The following is a 25,417-nucleotide window of genomic DNA, read 5'->3' as shown; positions in this document are numbered from 1 at the left end:
CGACAGCAGCGGTACTCGCCGATGGGATAGCGCATGATGCGCCAGGTGGTATATGCTCTGCCTCCTTTCCGGGGACAGGAAAACCTCGCACGACATCGAGTTGATGGTGGTTCCCAGATGAAGGAGGGACGTGGTGGGGCGCAGGTGGCTCTTGGGCAGATTGAGGACAAATCCATGGTTTCGCAATGCGTCCATCGTGACCTGTAGGTCTCGGAGGGCCTGATCTCGAGAGGACGACAGCACCAACACGTCGTCCAAATAACAATTGATGCGTATTGGAATTGAACGAAGGGAGGCTGCCAATACTGCCAGAAGTTTGGTGAACGTGCGCGGGGCCGAGGAGAGGCCGAATGGCAAGGCCCGGTATTGATAATGACGGCCGTTGAAGTGAAACCGCAGGAACTTCCGATGTGCCGGATGAATGGGCACATGGAGGTACGCTTCTTTGATGTCTATGGAAGTCATCATGTCGCCTTGGCGGATGGAAGCCAATATACTCTTTAGAGAGTGCATTTTGAATTTTTGGTATTTGATATACTGATTGAGCTGTTTCAAATCTAGGATTGCCCTCCATCCCCCGGAGTTCTTTGGTACTAGGAACAAGATGGAATAAAACCCTAGGCCTCCCTGCCCTTTGGGAACTTGCTCTATGGCCCTGATGGTGAGAAGATGAGATATCTCGGTGTCCATAAGGCGCCGTTTTGACGGGCACCTGGGCACAGGGCACCTGATGAACCTTCTCGGGGGGATGGATAGAAATTCTAGCGTGAGACCCAAACTCACTACTTGAAGGGCCCAGGCGTCTGACGTGAGCTCCGCCCATCGGTGGGCGAAGGCCAAAAGACGTCCTCCTATGGGCCCTACCTCCTGCGAGTCAGCGATACCTGCGAAAGGATCGGTTGCCCGCTCCTCGGAATGACCGTCTACTCTGCGCCTGACTCTGCTGGCGCCCCCTGTCTCTGGCCCCAGCTCGGTCCTGGCCACGGTCCTGTGCCTGGGAGAACCCCCTGGTATAGTTGGGGACATAGGGGGCGGAGGTAAACCCCGAGTCCCCAGACCGAAAGGGCTGCCGTCTACCATAAGGCTGTGGTCTTCTGGTCACACGGGCACTCGTGGAGGGAAGCACTTTACGTTTATCCCGAGTCTCAATGAGAATGGGATCCAGCACTGAACCAAACAAGGCCCCGCCCTTAAAGGGTGTGGATGCTAGACGCCACTTAGATTTGATATCAGCTTGCCAGTGGCGGAGCCAGAGCAAACGGCGAGAAGCCACATTGGAAACCACGGCTCGGGATGCAAATTTTGCCGCGCTAAGGGTGGCATCAGCAGAAAACTCTAGGGCCGCTATCAGCTTGGTGACATCCTGATGGAGGCGGAGTTCCTCTGGATCCAGCCTTTCCTGTAGTTGTCTTAGCCAAACTAAGGAAGTCCTATTAAAGAAGGAAGCTGCAGTAGCTGAGCGCAAGGCCCACGCTGCTGCCTGATGAGTTTTGCGAATGACCGATTCGGCCTTGCGGTCCTCGGCCTTCAAACCTTCTGAAATTTCAGAAGGAATCAACGCCGGTGAAGCAAGAGCAGCGATGGGAGCATCTACTGTAGGAAACTGCAGGAGGGCCTCCAACTCTGGAGAAGATGTGAAAAGCTTCCTATCACCAGACCCAGGGGGCTTAACTGCGGTCGGCTCATCCCACTGTTTTTGGATTAAATCAAGAAAAAGCTTGGGAGATGGAATAAAATCTTGCAGAGCCACCTGCTCAGCAAAGAGCTGCTCGGTGGCATCCAGGCCCACAGCAGCACTTTCTGCAGAAATTGCCTCCCCCATGTGGGCGGTAGTCTTGGCCTTATACAGCAGGGATTTGAAAAGAGTGTGCCTGAAAAGCCCAGGGGCCGGAGGCTGGTCCACAGGAAAGCCCTCGTCACCAGAGAGTTCCCTATCCTGGATTTCACCTTCCTCCACCAAGGGAGATTGTGCGCTAAACACAGAGTGTAAAGGGGAAGGAGGATCAGTTTGCAGAATGGAAGAATCCCCTTGTACTACTTGGGGAGCCAGGCCTGAGTAGGCCAGAGTAGGCCTGGAGACCTGGGATCTACGCGCTAATTCCGCATCCACCCCTCTGGAAATAGCCTCTGAGATCATGCTGTAAAATCAGCAGGAAGGCCCAAATCCTGGCCCTCCAGAGGCCTGAGGCCTGCAGCTGTGGGGGTGAACGTGGCAGAGGGCCCAGCGCGTAGAGGCGAACGAAGAGAAGCCCCACTAGCCTCCGAAATGATCGGGGGGGATCGAGGCTCGAAAACCCCTACCTCAGGAATAGGGCCCTGGGGGAGCTGAATATCAGGGGACCAACCCTGCTCAGTGACCCTCACCGGAGACACAGGTTGCTGAATCAGAACCGGAGGGGAAGAAATGGGAGCCCCAGATGCCTTGGGGGGAACCTTGGCCTTGTCTTTGCGCTTGTGCGACTTATCCCGAACAGTAGATGAGGCTCGAGGCCTGCTAGTAGAGGCCCTGGTCGCGGCCCTACTAGGCCCAGGGCTGGCCCCTCCCTCGCCAGGGGAGCGGGGCTCCGAAACTGGCCGGACAGTACCTTGCAATACCGATTGATCAGCCATGAAATGAATCTGAAAGAGCTCAATCAGCAACACAAAGGAATGCAATTGAAAGCACTTCGCCAAGAACGCCACGTGGAAGCAGAGACCAAGCGAAGCGACCTCCTCCCTGAGTCAGCAAACTCGAGTGAGGGAAAGGGGAGGGGCGGAGGCAGTGCGCAAACTCAAGCACGCGGGCAAAATCTGCCTTCTCATCCCAGGCATTACTGCGCATGCGTGAAAAGTGCTTCCAAATAAGGCCACCGGCATCAAAGGCGCGAAATTCAAAGAAACCGCAGGGTTTCCAAGCAGCCGATTCATGTAATCCTCCGGCAGCCGCTCCAACGAGGGCACAAAGGAGGGAGGCGGGGAGGAGGGGGAGACCCGCTCCGACAAGCCACAGCCTCGGATCTGACCGCGCTCGCAGGCGGGTGCTATCCGGCGTGGAAGGCAGCGCTGGGAGACTCAGCTTCCCTGCGCGCTGAGTTAAGGGAGGGCAGGCGGAGAACGCCCCACTCCAGCTGTAGCGATCCGATATCCCTTCAAGGGAAATAGCGAGGGAGGAATCGGCTGGCAGCAATCTGCCGCTTTACCTCCAATCCAGCAAGAAATCAAATAAATTCATCATTAACCTTGAAAAATTAGCAATTAATCAAGAGAGCGTTGAAAATAAGTCTCGTAGGCTTTGGACTGAGTAATAGAACTGAAAAGGAAACGGAAGTCCAGTCAGAGGAGGCGTAACTTTGAAATTTGCATACTCAGTCTCAAGGCTAGAAGGCTAAGTTAACCCATGATTGGATTCCCGGAGCAGCACACAGGAGAAAGTACAGGACTTTCCTATTGAAAAAAAAGGGGGGGAAAGACCAGTATTGACCTACTTTTTGCGATAAGGAATAGCATTTTAGTAGAAGTATTTTATACTTTGCCAGTTTGCTTTTTGACATTCCATAGATGTCTAGGGAATTTGTGAAATATTAAGCATTTCATACTTTGATGTCCCATTTTTGCAATTCTATAGATTTCCTAAGCAATTTATAAAATGCCTAATTTCACACACTGATACATACCAATATAAAAACAATAAATTTCATGTAATAGTAGAACACAATCATATTTTGTTCAATACTTAAATTTATATACATAGTGTGTGTGTGTGTGTGTGTGCGTGTACATAGCCAGTCACACACACACATCCATGTGCAACATCCACATATGGAAATTCTGATGAAGAGTGGTGCTTCCCTAAACTGAGAGAGAAAACTTTCGGTGAATTGACATCACCATAATGAAAGCCTTTCTCCAAGTCAGGTAATTATCTCTAATTCATGGGAAAAAGCTAGACCCTTCTCATTTGACCCTCTGACCATGTTCTGCCATTCAGGCCATCCCCCTACTTGAAACAGGAATGCAGAACCAGAGCAATCCCAGTAAATGAGGATTTATTTATATGATGAATTCTACCAAAAGAAAATTATTGCTTTTTGTAGGGGTAGGTGATTGGAATATAAGTTTTTTCCATTATTTTATTTAATTTCTCTGATTGTGAAGAAATACTGAAACATTATTTATATTTATTATTTACATTTTAAAATACAATTAAACACATTCTCTAAATGCAGCAGGTTTACATTTTACAAAGTAAAACAGTGTACTCACCACAATAAAATATATTGTGGACATAAAATAAAGAAAGTAGGTAGAATAATAAAACTGAGTTAAAATTAGGAAAAAGAATTTTAAAAAGCTAGAAGCTGAGATATTTAAAAAGGGCCATCCTATCACCTTCTAGTCTTTTCCTCTCTAATTTAAGATATTTGATTCCTTTACTGTTTTAGCAAAGTACTTTTTTCCCATCCTATTTGCCATTTTGTTGCCTAACATGAAATCCATTCTAATTGGTTTGCTGGCCTCTTGTAGTACAATTACCCAAGGTAGATATTCTGGCAGGCCCTGTTTAATGCCAAACATTTTTTCTCAAATGCTTCTTTCCCATGACCAGAAAATGGTGACTTTATTTATGCAATCAAAAATTGCATTCACTTTTTAAAAATCATGTTCTCTTTTGAGATTTCATGCAAGTCTTACTTTTTCCCCCTTTCCAAAGTGTGCATCCCTCATGCTGGGGTTTTCAAAGACAGGGCAGGGGATAAGAATTTTACCTTCTCCACTTCACAATTTCATTCTGTTAGTTTTGGCCTTGTTTATTATTCTACTTCACCTATTTTTAATTTTACTGTTCTGAGGTGTTAACTACCCTTCCTATTTGACCATGACACCAGGAAAATTATGGCAATTAATCAGCAGTACCCCTGAAAGGCGATGTAACCTGATGATAAAAAGAGTCTGAAGTCAATTGATTCTGCAACAACCTACCAAATATCCAATTTGCTGAGAAACTGGAATACTATTTCTTCTATTTCGATTAGTCTATTGTCTCTGTTTTCTACCAAGGGATCTATGGATCTGTCAAGAAATGAAACAAATTTGTTTAGAACTTACCTTGTTAAAAATGGGAAGCAACTATCATCTGCCTAGTATGCTTTAAAAAAAAATCTACTGAACCTTTTATGATGAGACCACTTTGTACATCTCTCCATCTGAAAACAGAAAAATTGTGGTGTGCTTGGTGCTCCCTGAACTTGGTTGTTTGTTTGTAGATGTTGTGTTACCAGATGTCAGTACAGGCAGGGGCATTTTCAAGGATGTGTCCATGTAATCCTTATCAGATGATCTTGACTTGAAGGAGACGTTACTTTTTACCTTTGCTAAATTATGAAGACGGCCTTAAATGAAGTCTCAGTTCAGAGATGTGATTTTTAATAGAAGAAATGGATGGATGACAGCCAAAGAATAAACAAAATTGGGCAGAGTCAGTTAAGCTTAGATTAATAGTTCTGCAAAAGGAGAGCCATATAAAACAGGGTTACTATATCTGGAGTGCAAAATATTTATACAACAAGCCATCTAGTGATCATCCGGAATTTTAAACGACAATCCCAATACTATATAGCAGAGCTGGCTGGAGAATTCTGGGAGTTGAAGTCCACAAGTCTTAAAGTTACCAAGTTTGAAGACCTCTGAATGGCTTCTTCCAAAGTTTAAAAACCCTTTGATCCATCCGGCTTCCCGTCGGATTACCGGAAGTGTTGCCGTTGCTAGGCTGCAAGTTGCGCGGCAACTGCGTCGCGTCCTTCTCGGCGCTTTGCCTTCTTCCAAGATGGGGGACAACGAGGGGGAAGTTTTGCGGGGGACTTTCCCCAGCCTCTTGGCTGAAGGAACCATGCTTAGCCGACGCGGGGAGCTCACCAAAGCTCTGTCCTACTACACTTACGTGAGCATTCTCCGTGCAGATATTCGGAGAAGTCCGCTAGATGGACGGGGAGAAATGAGCCTGCCTCCCAGACAGGCAGGCAGGCATCAGAGAGCCGAGAGCTGGGGAGGGTTTAATACTGGAGCGGGAATCCCACGAAGGGCAGTTGCAAGAGCCTTGTTTGATCTCCTCCCGACAGCAAAGCTGCACAGAGACAGGTTATGAGAAGCTGCACGGCAAGCTGGGGACTTGCCCCTGGGTCACCCAGATGTGATGGGTAAAGTTCCGTGCAGTGAGAATTGACTGGGGAATGCTACAGTAGTGGGGCTTTGTAGTTGTAAGGCTACTGTTTCTAAGCTCCAGTAATTAGAGGAGCAGCAAAAAGTTAGAATTTCCTGCCTGCCTTTAATTAATTAACAGAATAACAGAGCTGGAAGGGACCTTGGAGATCTTCTAGTCCAGCCCCCTGCTCAGGCAGGAGACCCTGTACCATCTCAGACAAACGGCTGTCCAGTCTCTTCTTGGAAACCTCCAGTGATGGAGCACCCACGACTTATGCAGGCTAGCTGGTTAATTGTCCTAATTTCTCCTTCATTCTAGATTGCTTCTCTTCTTGGTTGGTGCCAATTTAACCCCCTGGGAAATCTGTCCCCCAAGATTTAATGATTGTCCAGATATTTGCTGTTTAGATATGCTATCCAAATAGAGGAGGCAGTGTAGAGACGTTTTTCCACCTCTAGGGTCCTACAGGTTTTCAAAGCTGGTAACAATAGCAACAAGGCAAATTTCCTGTTTTATTTTCCATTTGGCTCTGTGCTCTCTCCTATCTTTGAGATGAAACTTTCTCATCAGTTAACATGCATGTTGCAGCATATTCCTTTATTATTATTAGAGCTTCTGTCTGTAAACACAAATGGAAGAAAAGGACGGAAGAAGAAAAAGTTGGCCAGAAATTATTTTTTTGTGGCACTTACATCAAGAATATGATACTTAAGACAGAGAGTAGAGATGCTGCAGAGAATATGATCACAACATCCAGAGTTTAGCAATATATAATAACAGAATGCACCTTATAAATTTTATAATACAATTTACACATAAGAAAAATATATCCCCAATTTCACCAGAGAAATAATGGGTATGAAATGCTCAGCTTGTAGCAGTGATAATATGAGCGAGATTGAAAAAAAATATTTTTATGGATTAGGCCTTACAGCTTCAACCTGGCGACAGAAACTGCCTTGTTGCCCGTTCAAAATGCTACTTGAGACTTGGAGATACACAAAATGCCCTAAAAGATGCAGAAGCCTCTCTGACTGCTGACAAAGAATTTACTAAGGTAAGCAAAGATATCTGTTCCAAATCTAGGAGATTTCAAAATTTCTCATTGGTTATCTAGTTTGTTGCTAGAAGGAAGTTATGTCCCCCCTACCCAATTCTGAAAAAAAAATTACAGGTTAGAAAATCATAATGAAAGCAATGCAAATTAGAAGTGTAAAGGGATAAACTGGAAGATAGTCTCTTAAAAAGAACTAATTAAATAAAATAGTATAAAGCTGGCAATGGAGAAGAGGAAATATTCTTGGATTATAATCAAATTTCAGTTGGTCACATCTGACAAATTATTGGATGTTGGGATAATTGTTGGATGTTGAACTTGCTGTTCACTTGCGTGTACAATATATATTTCTTCCAATTGTTCTTTTTTCATTCCAATAGTTTTCCTTTCTGTTACAGGGACTGTATCAAAAAGCAGAAGCTTTGTATACCATGGGAGATTTTGAATTTGCTTTGGTATTTTATCATCGAGGGCACAAGCTCCGCCCTGATTTGCAGAAATTCAGACTGGGTATTCAGAAATCCAAAGAAGCAATTGAAAATTCAGTTGGAAGTAAGTAATATAATTTTCCTTGATATGTTTATTTTATTTTATCTGTCAGATTTGAATGTGATAGAAAACATATGGGGGAAAAAAACCAGTCAAATATTGTGCTGTGTGAGGATTGTATATAATACATGGTCTTCACTTCTGAAAAAAGTAAATAAATCAAAGAATGCATTTTGTTCTTTTCAAAATCAAATAAAGTATTAATTAAGCTTTTAAGAAGAATTTCTTTTGCAATTGAAAGGTTTTTTTACAGACCATCTCATTATTATTTCTCATATTTCTAAAGGAAACAAATGGAATATTTTCAAAATCCTTTCTGAAAAAGATTCTGATTCAATCTTCAGTTTGATTGGTTTACTTTCTTTCAGGAACACAAGGGATCATACATAATGTTTCCTCCTCCCAATTTTTCTTTAAACTAACAATCTTTTGAATAAAGTGATTGAGAGACAGTGATTGACCCAAAGTCACCCACTGAATTTCTATGATAGGGGGTAGATTTTAAGCAGGACATCATCAACCGTAATTCAATATTGCATTATTCACTGGCTTGTAACTACACATCCAGATAAGTCAATGATAACTCGAGGAAAGTACATAGGGGAAATAAAATATATGCCATTATACAAAACTGTGATTCATCCACATTTGAAATAGTTTGTAATATTCTAATCTAAACTATGTTTTTTTTAAAAATTAAAAACATTGATAAAAGGAAAATAAATTACCAGAGGGTTGAAATATGTGTGTGTTTTAATAAAGTTGATATTCTTTCTTCTACATGTCCTATTGACTGCTACTTGCAATAGGTGCTTTGTAGGGCCTTCCTGACCTCTTGGTACCTTCTCTGTCTGTAGGCCCATCATCCGTGAGATTGGAGAATAGAGGGGACCTCTGCTTTCTGAGTCGCCAGGCAGAGGTAAGGTCCCTACAGCTTTTTCCAAAGTGATTATTTTGTGCTTATTGTAGGAGTAAATAGAAAAAATGGAATGAGTTTCAAGGCATTGGGATGGGCTAGATAATAAGAATCGTCGGGTTTTGCAGTTTATTGACCTTTTTCTTGAACCATAATATGTGAGACCAGTAGCAATATCTTCATTCTCCTGAAAACTACTTTTGTCCTATCCATTTGTAAATAGTTTATAATATGAATATTTTAAAAAAATAACTTTGTTTTTTTATTAGTTTTTGCATAAGATGATATTTGATCAGTTATTTTTCCTGAGACACTTGATCTCTCCTAAAGGCAAACAATTTCCTAAGTTTTGGATACTAGTGATGATGCCAGGGGTATACTATCTAGACAGACTACAGTTGTCTATTGTACTGTATTGCCTATACTTGATCAGAAATATATAATATTGCATTATTCATACAATATTTTGATGGGGAAGAAACAGAGAATTCACCATGTAGAACCTAACAATGTCAGATCATGAGAATAATAATCATACACAACAATAATCACACTAATGATTGTTCACTTTGCATAGATTGTGAATGTTGCAGTCATATTCTTAAATTCCCTTCATTTAAATTGGACTTTTAAAGTGCCAAATGTTTATCTATTTCTGTTTATACTTGTCAACAGTTTAAATAGCTTCTTATACATTAGCTAAGCATCTAGAGAAAACCTTCTAAAACAAAAGAGTATCATTGTTGCCCTTAAATTGTTTTGGAGGAAGTTGCATAGTAAGTTGCATAGAATGCGTAAGACAAGGCTTCTATGTTTATAGTTCATACCCTGAATCACCATTCTAGATGAGAGCATAGATTGATATAATTCTTGAATTTTTAATAATAATATCCCAAACCTCTCAAGTTGTAGAAACCCTCTCTCCATCGCAATCTGAAATGTGCTGTTGTTTTAATCTATGGTCTTGGATCTGTTCAGTTTGAGAGATAGCTTTGCTATCTTCCAGGGTTCCTTTTTGGTTTTTTTCTGAAGAAATAACGCTGCAGAAAAAGGAGAAGTCTAAAAAAATGACCTTGTAAAGTGTGCTTTTCTTTTCTTATGACAGAGTAAAAAAGCAAAGCAGAAACTTCATATCAAAAAGGATTCAAAATACTTAACTAAACAACAGGTCCCCGTAAGGAATGAGAAGATGGAAAGGCAGCTCCTGGGAGAGCTCTATGTTGACAAGGCTTTTCTGGAAAAACTGCTCAAGGATGAAGGTTTTAATTTAATGCATTTGTACAGTGCGGGGCCCTGGGAACCTCAGAGCCACACACCTTATTAGTTTGTCCACCCCTGTGAAATTGACTTTTTCAGGAAAGCAATTACTTGTCTAGGTTAATAATCTTTTCTGCAATGTGCACTAGTAAAATTGTTCCATAGTTAAGGCACATACAGTTTGTGAAGGAATAGTAGCCAATTGCAAAAGCTTGCTAGAGAAGTGCATGCATATTTTAACAAGTTTCAGAATCCTTTACAATATACAATTTCCTTAGTGGACAAGCCCATGGAAAGGATTATTGAAGAGAGAGAACTTGACTGTTATGTGGCTCTGTGAGATTACCTTCTGATAGAGCTTTCTGGTAGTGGTAGGCTCAAATAGAGGGGCTCAAACACCAATCACACACTTTGATTCCTTTCTCCTAAATCTGAGCCATAGTTATTTCATTTTCACAAGAGGATTATAGTTATATTTTCTGAAAAATCCTGATTTTCCATGTTTATTTCAAAATAGAAAAGGAGGCAGATAAATGAAGCACAGAAACTGCTTCACAAAAATGAAGCAGGAAAGAAAATATATGATCCCTTAGTTTCTTACTGCACTACTCAGAGTACTGCACTGTTACTGTATTTTTCAGAGTATAGACACACTTCCCCTCCCCCCTAAAAAGCTGAAATTTGGGTGCATCTTATATTGACAATGTAGCTTTTTTGAAGCTTTTTTCCAGCCTTAATGAGGTGCTAACAAGTGAAGTGAGGCTGCTTTTCTCATTGCTGCTCTCTCCTATGTTAGCGCCTCATTAGGGCTGAAAAAAGGTTCTAAATCACAGCTGATCATTGGAGGGAGCAGCAATGAGAAAAGCAGGCAAACCAGGGAAGAAGTAAGATCGTTAGCACCTCATTAGGGCTGAAAAAAAAGCTTCCAATATTTTTACTGCAGCATACTCACCCCTTTGGATATCGCTAAACCTGAGTGAGTAGAGACAAACAAAATGGAATCTGTGCTTCAAAAACAATTTCTCAAGAAATGGAAAATCTACTTCTCTCCAATGCAACACATTCTTTTGCAAATTGTGGCTATCTTCTTTGAATTTTCTCATTTAAGAATGCCCTTCAACTTTTCTGTGGAGCAGATAATTTGCTAGTATTACTACTCCAAGTTTCCAGAATAGAAATAGCATTGATCATGCTGGTTGATGATTTAAGATAGAGTTAAGATAGGAAAGTGTACTCCTTTTTTGTCCAAATAGACTTCTCACTTGCCCTCAATAATGATTGTTTGTAATAATTGTATGTGATTGTTAATCAGTATGGCCTTACTTGGAATACATAGTCCAGGGGATAAAAAGCATGCGCACACTCAAAACCAGCAAACTTATGTGCTAAAGCTGACCACACTAAGGACGCTAGCCAGATGAACAGTTGGTAGGCAGAATCCCCCCCCTCTTATTTTCCTTCCCAGAAACTAAGGTGCTTCTTATTCTCCGTATACTCTGAAAAATATGGTATATCGGTATATCTGATTCTGTGGTTTTTTTTCTATTATTTTAAGGTTGTCTGTTAAGTGTGCTGATACTACATATCAACATTAGGACAAGTTCTTTGAAGAAGTTGGGCTCATATATGCATTAAACCATAAAGTGATTTGTTTTTAGTACACACAATGTTTTTGTCCAGCATTATAACCTGCAATAGGGATGAGTTGGCTCAGTGGCTAACACGCTGAGCTTGTCGATCAGAAAGGTCAGTAGCTTGGCAGTTCAAATCCCTAATGCCGTGTAACGGCATGAGTTCATGTTACTTGTCCCAGCTTCTGCCAACTTAGCAGTTTGAAAGCATGTAAAAATGCAAGTAGAAAAATAGGGACCACCTTTGGTGGGAAGGTAACAATGTTTAATCATGCCGGCCACATGACCATGGAGACATCTTTGGACAGTGCTGGCTCTTCGGCTTGAAACGGAGATGAGCACCGCCCCCTAGAGTCAGGAATGACTAGCACATTTGTGCGAGGGGAACCTTTACCTATAACCTGCAGAGTCTAATTTAAGATTTAGCATTATTTATGAACCAACTAATTATATTCAATCCTTAACATCTCTAATGTAAAACATATAATATTGGTAGCAGACTTAGTAAAATCACTGTAAACTAATGTTAAATAAATTGGATAAGCAATACTTGATTCATCATCTTTGCCTGATGAAGTGTTCTAGATAATTTGAAAACCTCCATATTTTTATAGATTCTAAGACAGCTGCTGGATATGCTAAACTTTTGGTGTCATAATTCTTAGCTGGTATACATGTTGGCTGATCAGTTGCCTCTACTCAAGAAGAGTCACAAATAACACACCAAACTTACCCCTATGAACCTTGCATATCTACAGAAGTCAGTTTTATTTCCAGAGAGAGATTAGCCCATATTGTAAACCTGTAATATTGATTTTGTGAAACAATCACTTTAAACATTTTGAATTGGTCTCTACATGGATTTTTGTTTTGGTTATTTGTATTTTAATAGCATTTTTTGTTTGAATAATTTAAAAAGTAACTGAAATATTTTTCTAAGGAAATTTCTTTCTCTGAAAGGCTTCTTTCATCTTCATTACTTGTGGGGAAAAACTGCATTTCCCCCCTCAGATCTTTTTGTCCATTAACTTAACAACAATTCATTTAAGTGACCATTCAAAGTTACAACAGCAATGAAAAAATACAGCTTATGACTGTATTTATGACTGTTGCAGCATTCCCATGATCATATGATCAACATTTGGATGCTTGGCAATTGATTCATTTTTGATGATTGCAGTCTCCCAGGGGATACTGCAACCTTCATAACCCTCCTGCAACCTAACAGGCACTCAGTGGGGAATCCAGACATTTAACAGCCATATTACTAACTAATCCACTGCAATGATTCACTTAAGAACTGTGGCAAGAAATTTTGCAAAATGGGGCAAAACTCAGTTAAGAACTGAGCACAACAGAAATGTTGGGCTCAATTGTAGTCATAAGTCAAAGACTACCAGTATATCAGCCTTTGGAAGTTTTTCGGTAAATAACCTCTCTTTCAGAAGTCTGGAAAGCATTTATAGAGGAAATTACATTTGAATACTCTGAGTCAAGCAGGTATAGTAGGTTAACACCAACAGGATTGGTTGTATGTATGTATGTATGTATGTATGTATGTATGTATGTATGTATATATCTTATCTACTCAATAACAACTCGCCCTATTTTTGCCTCTGGCTTTTTTGCAGAGTTGATCAAAAGTGTAACCAAGCAGGGAGTAACTGTTGGAGACTTACTTAATGAGGGTCTTTCCTACCTGGATACTCGCACAGATTTCTGGCAGCAACAAAAACCTATTTATGCCCGGATCAGAGATCGCAAGCTTATGTTGAAAAGATGGACCCGAGATCAGAAGCGGAAGCCCTCTGAGGTGGCAAGATACATACTAAAGAGCATGGAGGACATTGATATCCGTAGGTGGCTCAGGTGAAAATAGGAAGCAGTTAGAATTTATTAATGGGATTGTTTGTGTGCTGCCTCGAATAAGAGAGCACTGCAATGTTTACAGAACAGGGATTGTCCTAAGTAAGAAAATGTGCTTTCAGGATCCTTCAAATTTGTTTTTTGTCAATTCTTTGAAACGATATACTGTATGTAATATATATGTGATTTCTTAATATATAGAATCAGAGGCGGGTTGCTACCAGCCCGGTTTGTTGAACCGCTAGTGGAATTCAGGCCTGGGTCGCAGAACTAGCAGTGACCACCATTTTGGTATTTAGTGACTGCGCGTGCACAGTTCACTGTAAATTGTTCTGCGCATGCGCACGTGCGGGTTGCAAACTGGTAGTAAAACCACCCCTGTATAGAATGTAATATTTTGGTATGTAGAATCATATTTCTTACTAAGAAAAAAGTCCTCAGCACCAATTAATAAGTTCTTTGAGTCATACTTCTTATCTTCTGAGAACCACTAAAGTATTATCTCCTATAGCCTCCACATGTGCTACCACTAGATGGATTGATCTCCATCTAGTGGTAGCACATCATATATATATATATATATATATATAGATTTATATAGTCAGATCCTTTTTATTGCTTGAAGAAGAGCTCTAATAATTGACTTTAGGGAAAAAAAGTATTTCTGCTAATAGTAACAGATTCCAAAATTGAGTTTTTGGTATTATCTGAATTTCTTTTGACATTTTCTGGCATTGGCAAATTTAAGAATATAAGAGAAACTCTGCTGGTTCATCTATAATTTAGCATTCGGTGTCACTCATTACCCAGCCAAGTTTGTTCATGAAGTTCTCACGCATGGAGGGATTTGGGAGGGCTTTTTACTTAGGAAAAAAAAAAGAATAATACAATTTGATGCACAAGTTTAGTAAATGCTTCATTACAAGCCACATATAATCTAAAATTATAAGCAATGCATGGAAGTATTTAATATTTTTCTTGCTGATATTTGAGCTATATTTCATGATTTAAGAGTTATACAGGAATCAAATATAATGGCTATTTATTGTCCTGCCTTTATGAATGTATCTAGTTTCTTTTTAATACCACCTAAATCAGCTATTATGTTCAAAATACTGAGAAAAATTTGATAAATAAGTATTTTATATGATCGTGCTGAATCTCTGTGCATTGTTTCTATGCATACATGCTTGATTAGCATATTTATTCATGCAGAGTTTTTCTTTTAAGTGCTGACCAGTGGCTGCCCTGAAAGAAGTTTCCAGAAAGCTGAGCAAGTACTGAAAAAAATCCAGAGCTGGTCCGATGATGAAATTCCCAACAGGAGTGAGCTGGTTGGAAATCTTTACAGCTGCATTGGAAATGCTCACATTGAGATGGGGAATATGATGGAAGCTTTGCAGAGCCACCGGCTAGATTTGGATATTGCCAAAGAAAAGTAGGAAAGAAACAATCACTCAGTTTTTGTCTTTCCTGGGAAAAGCAAAATTACCCAAGGGATATGTTAGCTTGTTAACTATTAGAAATCCATGTGTGATTAACATATCAATGTATGCACTTCTTCTGAGCTCCTTGGAGGAAAATTTCCATTGTTAGACAAGTCTGTCCTGTCTAACTTCCCTACAATATCTCTACTATCTTGAGTGCAGAGTTATTTGAGGTGGAGTGGTTAAGAAAGATAAAAATAACTGGAGTTTTCCACTGTACTACCCACTCTCAATTGCTGAGGCCCTTTAATGACATTTTATGATTCAGGGACACAAATTCCAAGATTTATGATAAATCTACAGTTTCAAGATAATAATTTTACTGAATTAATTTTTACTGAATTAAATTATTTCTGCTGTGATTTCACTCTCCAATAATTAAAAATATTCAGCATTAGCCATTAAAAAAGTTAAATTGCTACCCTTGCCATATTGCTCTCTTAAATATATAAGAAAAATATTTTTGTATAAAGATATTTTGAACAATAATTTAAAAAATCCATATCATGTAATTGTTTTCTTTAGTCTTCTTTTTAAATCAGTTGTTGATATAATTTGTTCTTATAATACTTTAAACAGCAGCATAATGTTCCAAGTCTCATCTGCTGCTTTGCCCTGTTTGAAGCAGAGATAGGCAACTTTGGCAGAAGCAGAAAAGATACCCACCTTTGAGAGAAAAGCTCTTTCGATCAATGAGCATGATAGTATGAAAAAAATACATAAAATGCAATACATTCACCATATAAAATTAATAAGGGGAACTAAATACAATGTAAAGTTACAAATATTAAATCTATAAAAAAATCCAACTAAACCTATACAGGTAATCCTCGGGATACATTCAGTCACTTGATGGCTACTCAAAGTTACGGCAGAACCTTTATATGAATCTGTTTCAAACTTATGGTGGCTGCAATGACCCTGCGGTCATTCATACTTATGACCAACCACAAGGATCCCACTTTTCACTTTTCCCTCCCCCCCGATCCTGTCGTGACTGGATCCTGCAGCGCTGCTCCCCATACCTCCTGGAAGCAGCTGCCATTTTCAGCGCCTCAACAATTTCTTGCAGAAATGGCAGCTACTTTCCAAGCTTTCTACTCCGCTCAGCTGGCTGTTGAGAGATTGCAAACCTTTCCTGGCTCTTGCTAAGCTTTGGGAAAGCCAGCCGCCTGTATACAAAGGTGCCAGCTGCAGGATGAGCTTCCCCAAGTTTTCCCCTTGCTTAAGTGTTGCCTGTAGGACAGCTTTTAGGACCCAACTTCTGCTGTGGTCATTTGTTGCGCCTTTGTGCTGTAGCTGCTTTTTCTTTTGAGCTAGATTTTTCCCCCCAGCTCTTCTACACAAAAACAAGTTGCAGAAAGTTTTTTTTTTCTTGCATCCATCCTTCCTTTCCTCTGCTCCTCAGCCTGGCAGTCACTTGTCAAAGTAAGAACTTAAGAGTTTTTGTCATCAACTTGCCAGACCGACAGTAAATTTAGCAAATGGGATCGAGATTGGAGGGCAGAGGTGGAGTTTACTTTCAGCACCTTGGGATAGGAGGGAACTATCAACAAGTATGTCCTCCCAGGTTTTTTTGTTTGTTTGTTTCTTCATTGAAATGTGGGTTTCTGGAGGAGAGAAGGGGTTAAGCAAAGGAAATGTTGCTCCTCCCAATGTCCAGCTGAGGGGGCAGAGATCCTTTTCCACAGAGGCTTGTTTGGAAGCCTCTCTGGTATTGGAATATGGCACTAGCATTAATCTAACCGGGCTGTTCCCCGATTGGGATGTTTCTGCTTTGTAAAGCCATTTGTTGCTCGTCTACCTCTGAATTCAATAAAGTGGCAGGCTTTCCAGGACTTCTCTCACCCATGAAGTATCCCATGCTCGCTTAAGGACCCATGTACTTGAGTAACTGGCACTGGGAGAATGGGCTGGGAGCCATTAAGTGAGGCTGTCTCACTTATTGGTTGTCACCACTTGTGACTAATAATCAGGCTCCATTATGTTTGTAGATCGAGGACTACCTGTAAGCCTACAAATTTATCAATATAAAAAACAAAGTATTATCCTAATGTATTAAGTAAGATGCAATAAAATTTTGTATGTAACATTTTATGTGTAGTAATGCAATATTTAGTAGGTATATATATTCTTATGGACAATTAAACAGATATTCCCTTTTGATAATCTATAGGCAATGTAGCAATAATTAGAGATATTCAAGAAGACTCTACAGTATCACTTATCTCAAACAATACATATTAAAGATGAAATAAGTCTGAGTTCCCTAGACAATTTTCTAATAGCATTTTTCTTTAGTCTGCAAGGCAAAGTTACAAGAGCAAAATATTGTGTTTGGAAGATGATAAGGGATATTTGCATAGGCACATAACACATTAAAAATAGGCAACATTGAGAAGTTTCTTCTGCTAAGTTTTGGAGATGAAAATTGGGGCTGCAAAACGGAGGCAGAGGTCACAATCTCACTACAAATCATAAACTGCTACTCATGTTTTAAAGTATTGTACGCATTCATAGAGCCCTATACATTAGTGCATAGATGTAATATCCAGGATTGGTGATGGCTGATGGAGTATTTTTGAAATAATATCAGCACTTTTGCTTTTGCCTTTTTGCAGCAACTTGACTGATGCCATCTCCAGAGCTCTTGACAACATTGGTCGGGTATATGCCCGTATGGGCAACTTTCAAGAAGCCATTGACACGTAGGTGGAAATCAAACAGTGATAAGACCTTTTGCCTTCTGCAATAATAGTATTGACCATTTTGTCCTATTTTAACTTCACCTGATTATAAATGATCAAGGAGAGCAATGTCAATTAAAGAAAAGTAATGATATATTAACAGCTGTTAGAACTGATTTGTGCCAGGGGTCAATGATGGGAATCCAGGTTAGTGGGAACCTGTAGCCTCCAAATGCTATCCCATCAATCCTAGCCAACACAAAATTATATCATTGGGAGATACAGGGACACCCTCACTCAATCCAATAAATCTCCCAAAGTATGAGAAGATATAGAAAATTTAATGTTAAAAGCTGAAACTGTTACATTAAATTTTTATTATTATTATGGAAACTTGAAATTGTTCTTTTTTTTTCTGAAAACTGGCTTGCCATTCATGGATGCTACTAACTAGCAGTAGGCTTGAGGATAAGAATTTTTGTATAATCCCCGTCACTGAAAAAAGATAAGATTTGTCTCCTGAAGTCTTAGCTGCCAACTCCCAACTATCAATCATCATATCAATCATCTCTCCTTTAGACCTATACAGTGGGGCAAAAAAGAATTTAGTCAGCCACCGATTGTGCAAGTTCTCCCACTTAAAAAGATGAGAGAGGCCTGTAACTGACATCATAGGTAGACCTCAACTATGAGAGACAAAATGAGAAAACAAATCCAGACAATCACATTGTCTGATTTGGAAAGATTTTTTTTTGCAAATTATGGTGGAAAATAAGTATTTGGTCAATATCAAAAATTCATCTCAATACTTTGTTATATATCCTTTGTTGGCAATAACAGAGGTCAAACGTTGTGTGTAAGTATTCACAAGGTTGGCACACATTGTTGCTGATATGTTGGCCCATTCCTCCATGCAGATCTCCTCTAGAGCAATGATGTTTTGGGTCTGTCGCTGGGCAACACGGACTTTCAACTCCCTCCAAAGGTTTTCTATGAGATTGAGATCTGGAGACTGGCTAGGCCACTCCAGGACTTTGAAATGCTTCTTACGAAGCCACTCCTTCGTTGCCTGGGCGGTGTGTTTGGGATCATTGTCATGCTGAAAGACCCAGCCAAGTTTCATCTTCAATGCCCTTGCTGATGGAAGGAGGTTTGCACTCAAAATCTCACAATACATGGCCCCATTCATTCTTTCCTATACACGGATCAGTCGTCCTGGTCCCTTTGCAGAGAAACAGCACCAAAGCATGCTGTCCCCCCCCGCCCCCCTTGCTTCACAGTAGGTATGGTGTTCTTTGGATGCAACTCAGCATTCTCTCTCCTCCAAACACGACGAGTTGTGTTTCTACCAAAACAGTTCTACTTTGGTTTCATCTGACCATATGACATTCTCCCAATCCTTTTCTGAATCATCCAAATGCTCTCTGGTAAACTTCAGATGGGCCCGGACATGTACTGGCTTAAGCAGGGGGACACGTCTGGCACTGCAGGATCTGAGTCCCTGGCAGCATAGTGTGTTACTGATAGTAACCTTTGTTACGTTGGTCCCAGCTCTCTGCAGGTCATTCACTAGGTCCTCCCACATGGTTCTGGGATTTTTGCTCATCGTTCTTGTGATCATTTTGACCCCACGGGGTGAGATCTTGCATGGAGCCCCAGATTGAGGGAGATTATCAGTGATTTTATATGTCTTCCATGTTCTAATTATTGCTCCCATAGTTGATTTCTTCACACCAAGCTGCTTGCCTATTGCTGATTCAATCTTCCCAGCCTGGTGCAGGTCTACAATTTTGTTTCTGGTGTCCTTTGACAGCTCTTTGGTCTTCACCATAGTGGAGTTTGGAGTGTGACTGTTTGAGGTTGTGGACAGGTGTCTTTTACACTGCTAACAAGTTCAAACAGGTGCCATTAATACAGGTAATGAGTGGACGACAGAGGAGCCTCTTAAAGAAGAAGTTACAGGTCTGTGAGAGCCAGAAATCTTGCTTGTTTGTAGGTGACCAAATACTTATTTTCCACCATAATGTGCAAAAACATTCTTTCCAAATCAGACAATGTGATTGTCTGGATTTGTTTTCTCATTTTGTCTCTCATACTTGAGGTCTATCTGTGATGTCAATTACAGGCCTCTCTCATCTTTTTAAGTGGGAGAACTTGCACAATTGGTGGCTGACTAAATACTTTTTTGCCCCACTGTAAGGCCCCACCATTTTAATCGCAATGTCTAATCTCTGAACGTCAGGATTCACCCTTAGGAAAGTTGAGAGATGGGTTACGATTGTATAAATGGAAATCAGGGATTGATCCTAGGAGTGTTGACTATACTGTTACTGTTTTGGGCTTGGCAGAAGCTTTATGGGAGTCTAGAAAAGTATTTTTAAAGGCTAATAAATCTTTACATTTCTTTTTTTGCAAAGCTGGGAGGAAAAGATTCCTCTTATGAAGAGTAATTTGGAGAAAACTTGGCTATTCCACGAAATTGGCAGATGCTACCTAGAACTCAACAAAGCAGCTGAAGCTCGAGATTATGGTGAAAAGTCCTTGCAGTCCGCGGAGGAAGAGGGAGATATTGAGTGGCAGCTCAATGGTGGGGTACTGGTGGCACAGGCACAGGGTAAGTTGCTTTGCATAAGATTTATACCCAAAAATGTTTATCTTTACTGGCTGAACTGGGTCTCTTTTACATAGCAGATTTCCTTCTTCTCCATTCTTCTTCATTACGTATATAAGATAATCTCTACAGATATATTTAGCTTGTTGTGGTAGAGAAAATTGCCACCTATTATTCAATTCAGCAACTTCAGTTAGCCAAGTTATTGACAATCATATTCATGCTCACTGTTAAAATACAAATAGATCCAACTCAGATTGCTGTTTAAAACTACAGGATTGCTTCTATGTCTTGAAAACATAGAGATCTCTTAAACTTTAAAAGGATGAAGAGAGACAGCTAAACACCTAGACAATTGCTTTTAATTCCTGCATTCAAAAGAATTTGAACTAATGAACTCTGTTGTTATACAAAAGGGTAAAATCGTCAGTGATATTAAAAATTAAATACTAAATCCTGGGCAGTAAAAACTTAGTATCCTGTTCCTGCACCGTACACAGTAATAGTTTGGAAATGTGTCACATGAACACTACATGTGTAAATTTTTCTATTCACAGTGAAACTGGAGGATTTTCAGTCTGCAGTCACATACTTTGAAAAGGCTCTAGAGAAGGCAAAACGTATCCACAATGATGCAGCTCAGCAGGCAATCATCATTGTAAGTAATACAAAAATGGAGGCTGGGAAAAAATTGCAGGAAGGATTAGGACCAATGATTTATTTTCATGATAAGTTGATAAGATAAGTTGGGACTTTCCAAAGTGCAGCTTATTGCTGCTATGAGATTGAAAAAGTAAAATAGTACATGACATGTTTGGGAAGATAGTAAATCTAGATCATCACAGGAGGCATGAGGAAAAGCTATTATGAAAGCAAAAACATCCCTCCATTGTGCTACAATATCTTTGATTCTAAAAATGGAAGGAAATGCAGAATTAGTTATACAAGTAATCTTTGCATTACAACAGTTCATTTAATGATCCTTCGAAGTTAGAACAGCACTGAAAAAAGTGACTGAAGACCATTTTTTCACACTTATTACTGGTGCAGCACCCCCTTGTGATTTACATTCGGATGCTGACAACTGGTTCATATTTATGATGGTTTCAAAGTCCTGAGGTCATGTGATCACATTTTGTGACATCTGTCAACTAAAGTCAATGCGAAACCAAATTTACTTAACAACCTGGGTTACTAACTTAACAATTGCAGTTATTCACTTAACGAAAGTGACAAGAAATGTCACAAAACGGACTTAATGAATTTCTCATTTAGCAACATAAATTTTGGGCTCAATTGTGGTTGTAAATTGAGGACTACTTGTATTTGGAGAAAAGTAATATTTTACACATGAAACTAAGCAAAATATTGGGATATAGATAGATAAGAAGTGATTTCATAGGTTGCTTGTAATTTCTTGAAATTGCTGGCTGGCTATTGTTGGAGAACTCAACAGACCTCTTCTTTTGTTCTAAAAAATCAGTAAGGCTGGGACCCATATTCGTCAAGAGCTCCTACATTTTCCTTCCATTTCTGATCATCTACTGCACAAGTAACCTCATCCAGCCACTTAATTGTTTCCCCAATTTTCCACTCATAGGACCATCAGAGTCTTTTGACAACTTTCTGATGACTGGAAGATGCCAGATAACTAGGTTTGAATTACATATGTGAATTTCCTTGTGCCACTGTCTTTAAAGAAACAAAAGAGGGTTCCAACTCCAATTCCCTTGCTTTTTCTGGTTAATCATATTTTACAAGTACACATATTTATGACAATGCTTCAATGTTTAAATTGTACACTAATGAAACTAAATGTGCAAGGAGAGTATCTCCTAAAACTTTTCTGAAGATTTATATAGCATTCAGACTATATTTTTTACCAGGCTTTGGATGAAGCCAACAAAGGGTTCATCAAAGAGTTGAAAGAAGAACAGAGACTTGAGAGGATGCGTGAATTAAAAGGTTGGTGTATGTACCAAATTGATTACAGAATATTCCAGGCAAACATATTTTGCCAGAGTTCCATTCCTTCCTTCCTGGTTTTAGTCAGTTGTGGTATAGGAACAGAAGCTAGCTTGATGGTCCTTCAGTTATGAGGATTGATATTTCCCCCCCACTGCTGGATTTTTAGTATCTGTAAGAAATTACTAAGAGGTCATCCAACAATTTTGGATGTGGTTGCGTTAATGTGCTAAGAATACTAATATATCTATTGGTACCTTGAATTGTGGGGGAAATGCTATTAAAGTTTTATCCTGGTGTCTGAAGGCTGTAAGAGTCCAGATGGAAGGCAACAGTTCAGATTTAACCCAAGCAAAATGGAGTTTCTATTTGTACATTGGAATTCTCTTAGGTACCAAGTGGTATCCCTGTTGAACAGGCATTACCTGTTCAGCTATAGGTTTGTGACTGAAGGAGTTCTTCCAGACTCAGAGCTTCTGCTTGAACAGCATGTAGTTGATAAAACTTTTAACCAACTTTAGTTTATACACCAGCTGTTTTCTTACCTGGTACAGGCAGGATTAACGATAGTAAATAATATTTTCTGAATAGTTATTTAAACAGAGACAATGTGTTTTACATGGAACTCTGTTTAAATAACTATTCAGAAATTACAAATAGGCTAAGGCACCTTGTATCTTATTTGGCTCCCACTTTCAGAGCAAGTTGCACATATATTGTGGGCTGTGTACTGGTTACAGTCAAATAGAAGTATATGTGTTAATTTACAAAGCTATGTATGACTTGACAACTGAGTGCCTATGGGACTTTCTCCTTAACTGGATTTTATATAGCCTCTTAGATATTGTAAGAAGGGCCTCTTTGTTGACCTATAGTTTTGGAATTTTGGGGAATCAATGTTAGACGATGCTGCTTTTCCATAGCAATTATGGATTTGTTTCTCCTTACCCCCTCTATGGTAGAAAATAGAGGTTATGAAGAGTCTTCAGTAACATCACTTGCATCTTCTTATCATTTTCTCTTTTACTTTGCTTTCGGTTTTGTTTGGGTCATTAAATCTTAGCCACATTTCCATAGCATAGCCTTTCCGAGATGACCAAAAATCAGCTCAGGGTTATAAAATAGATCATCCTATTCAACATATGAAATATGATTTCAAAAACTGAATAAAAATGCTACGTTCCAATTTTTAAATCTAGATACTTCAGTATCAAAACAAGATTGCACAAGTACTGTTATAGCATACTATGATGCCTGTGGTCTCCTAGGAAAATAAAAAGCAATGAAAATGTGATAGCCATCAATTTAGCCATAATAAAAATGCTATTTTTGAGCTGTATTTTGTAACAGACATAGAAAAAAGAAGCAACAGTCAATAGTATTTCAGAATGTTCAGGGATCAAAAATGGATTAATTAAAATAAGTAATACATTATTAATCCTATTGTGCTGAACAGAAAATAAAGGTTAAAATGTTCAAGTAGACAATTTTAATTAAAATTACAAAATCTCTGATGTCTCTATTACCTGCATTTGTAAATAAATACTACAAATGTATTGAATACATAATAATCATGTCTCAAAAAACCATGGGCAACATTAAATATTGGAATGCAATGATTTTAGATTCTGTATTAAAAGTGAAGAAATAAGCATTGCAGTTGCACAGAAAAGCTTGCCCTGTAGGTGGTAGTATTTCTCCAGTCTCTTATTATTTGTTGGTAGAATGAGGATTGTTGAGTAGCCTCCTGTCTTTGTATTCCTGATAAGTCAGGAATCTACATATCCTTATGCCTACTGTCAAAAAGCAGTGGTATTATAGCAAGGCTTTGTAGAATAATATAGCTGCCTTCAAGTTCTGAACAGGAAATCAAAAACCATCCATTTATGTTCCCTTTATAATTGGACTCACTTTTGGTTTTTTTTCCTTCCTTAGTAATCTTGCCTTTCTCATAGTTGTAAAATGGAAATATGGCTGAGAAGTCATAAACCTGAGAGTAGAGATGGATGTAAACATTGAAATTCTATTATTTCCCAGAGTTAGAAGATGAGGAGGAGGAGGAAGAGAAGGAGGAGGCCCTCAAGAGAGATGCAGCTGATAAAGAAAAAAAGGAGGAAGCTGAAAAACCTGAATCTGAAGAAGTGAAAGAGGTATTACCCCAAGAAGAAGAAGAAGAGGTATTACCTCAAGAAGAAGAAGAGGTATTACCCCAAGAAGAAGAAGAAGAGGTATTACCCCAAGAAGGAGAAGAGGTATTACCCCAAGAAGGAGAAAAGGTATTACCCCAAGAAGGAGAAGAGGTATTACCCCAAGAAAGAGAAGAGATGCCTATGCCTGAGAATGGGGAACTACAACAGATGGAGGGAGAACCAGATCAAGGAGAAACAGAAAAGAAAGCAGAGGAACAGGAAAAAACTGGGGAAGAGTCTGAGAAAGTATTAGAACCTGACCCAGAAAAACTAACTGAAGAAACTACAGGATAAGACTGGTGAAAATTGCTTTTGGTTTGTAATTTAGGAACTGTTTTCTTGTAATCCATTTTGCCTCACAATATTTTCTCCCCACATTATTGCTTGTGATGTTCAGACTACTAAATAAAACACAAATAAAATAATTGTTGTGTATAATTTTATAAAGAGATTGCAAGAATATAGGAAATATATTTTCCATGTAGGACTCTTATAAAAGTTTAACTAATTCAAATAAAGAGCAATAATTCTAAGCATATTTCATTTTATATTTTTATTTTGCTTTTCAACAAATAGCTCAACTAATTAAAATTAATCTTAGCTGCAAAACAGCTAACTGATTGAAGGATTCTCAAATCACTTCACATTATAAATCTGAATTTAGGCAAAAACAACATCATCTGCAGAATGAAATCTTTCAGTAATAATAATTTGGGATATTAAGTTGCACAAGCGATCATCTTAAATAAGCAATTTAGATGTGAGTTCTACACAGCTTTTGGAATTTCCTTCTGCAAAAGCTGAACCATATATTCAATACTTTTCTATGTAGAAGAGAAGATACTAAGAAATACATTTGTGAATGCATGCAAGTAAAATAAAAGCTATTCAGAACCTAATAGTAATAGACATCTGTATATGAAAATGCTGCTTGTCAGTATCATAATTCCTTGGTATGAATGGGACAATTGTATTTTTCTGGGCACTCATACATAAGAAATTCAGGAAATAAGTGAATTGTCCC

General features: G+C 39.3%; 1 protein-coding gene across 1 annotated transcript; it reads left to right on the top strand.

Moving 5' to 3' along the window:
- Nucleotides 1-5,776: 5,776 nt before the first annotated feature.
- Nucleotides 5,777-24,930, top strand: ODAD4 (outer dynein arm docking complex subunit 4). Its single transcript, XM_087713407.1, has 12 exons — nt 5,777-5,917; nt 7,104-7,235; nt 7,634-7,787; nt 8,642-8,703; nt 9,806-9,959; nt 13,220-13,444; nt 14,685-14,892; nt 17,563-17,649; nt 20,046-20,242; nt 20,797-20,897; nt 22,126-22,204; nt 24,242-24,930. Exons 1-12 carry the CDS (start codon nt 5,804-5,806, stop codon nt 24,685-24,687), a joined length of 1,959 nt encoding a protein of 652 aa, XP_087569533.1. The 5' UTR covers nt 5,777-5,803; the 3' UTR covers nt 24,688-24,930.
- The last annotated feature ends 487 nt before the right edge of the window (nt 24,931-25,417 follow it).

This window comes from Thamnophis sirtalis, unplaced genomic scaffold, assembly GCF_051295495.1.
Source record: "Thamnophis sirtalis isolate CommonGarterSnake01/CBP01778 unplaced genomic scaffold, rThaSir2_p1.2 scaffold_4, whole genome shotgun sequence".
Lineage (NCBI taxonomy): Eukaryota > Metazoa > Chordata > Lepidosauria > Squamata > Natricidae > Thamnophis > Thamnophis sirtalis.
This window is presented reverse-complemented; position numbering and strand designations above follow the sequence as displayed.

Bases quoted from the DNA above. Each gene is read 5' to 3' on its own strand.
- ODAD4 (XM_087713407.1), top strand. From the start codon at position 5,804: ATGGGGGACAACGAGGGGGAAGTTTTGCGGGGGACTTTCCCCAGCCTC. The intron at 8,704-9,805 runs GTAAGGTCCCTA...TTCTTATGACAG, and splicing joins TTCTGAGTCGCCAGGCAGAG to AGTAAAAAAGCAAAGCAGAA. The intron at 22,205-24,241 runs GTTGGTGTATGT...ATTATTTCCCAG, and splicing joins GAGGATGCGTGAATTAAAAG to AGTTAGAAGATGAGGAGGAG.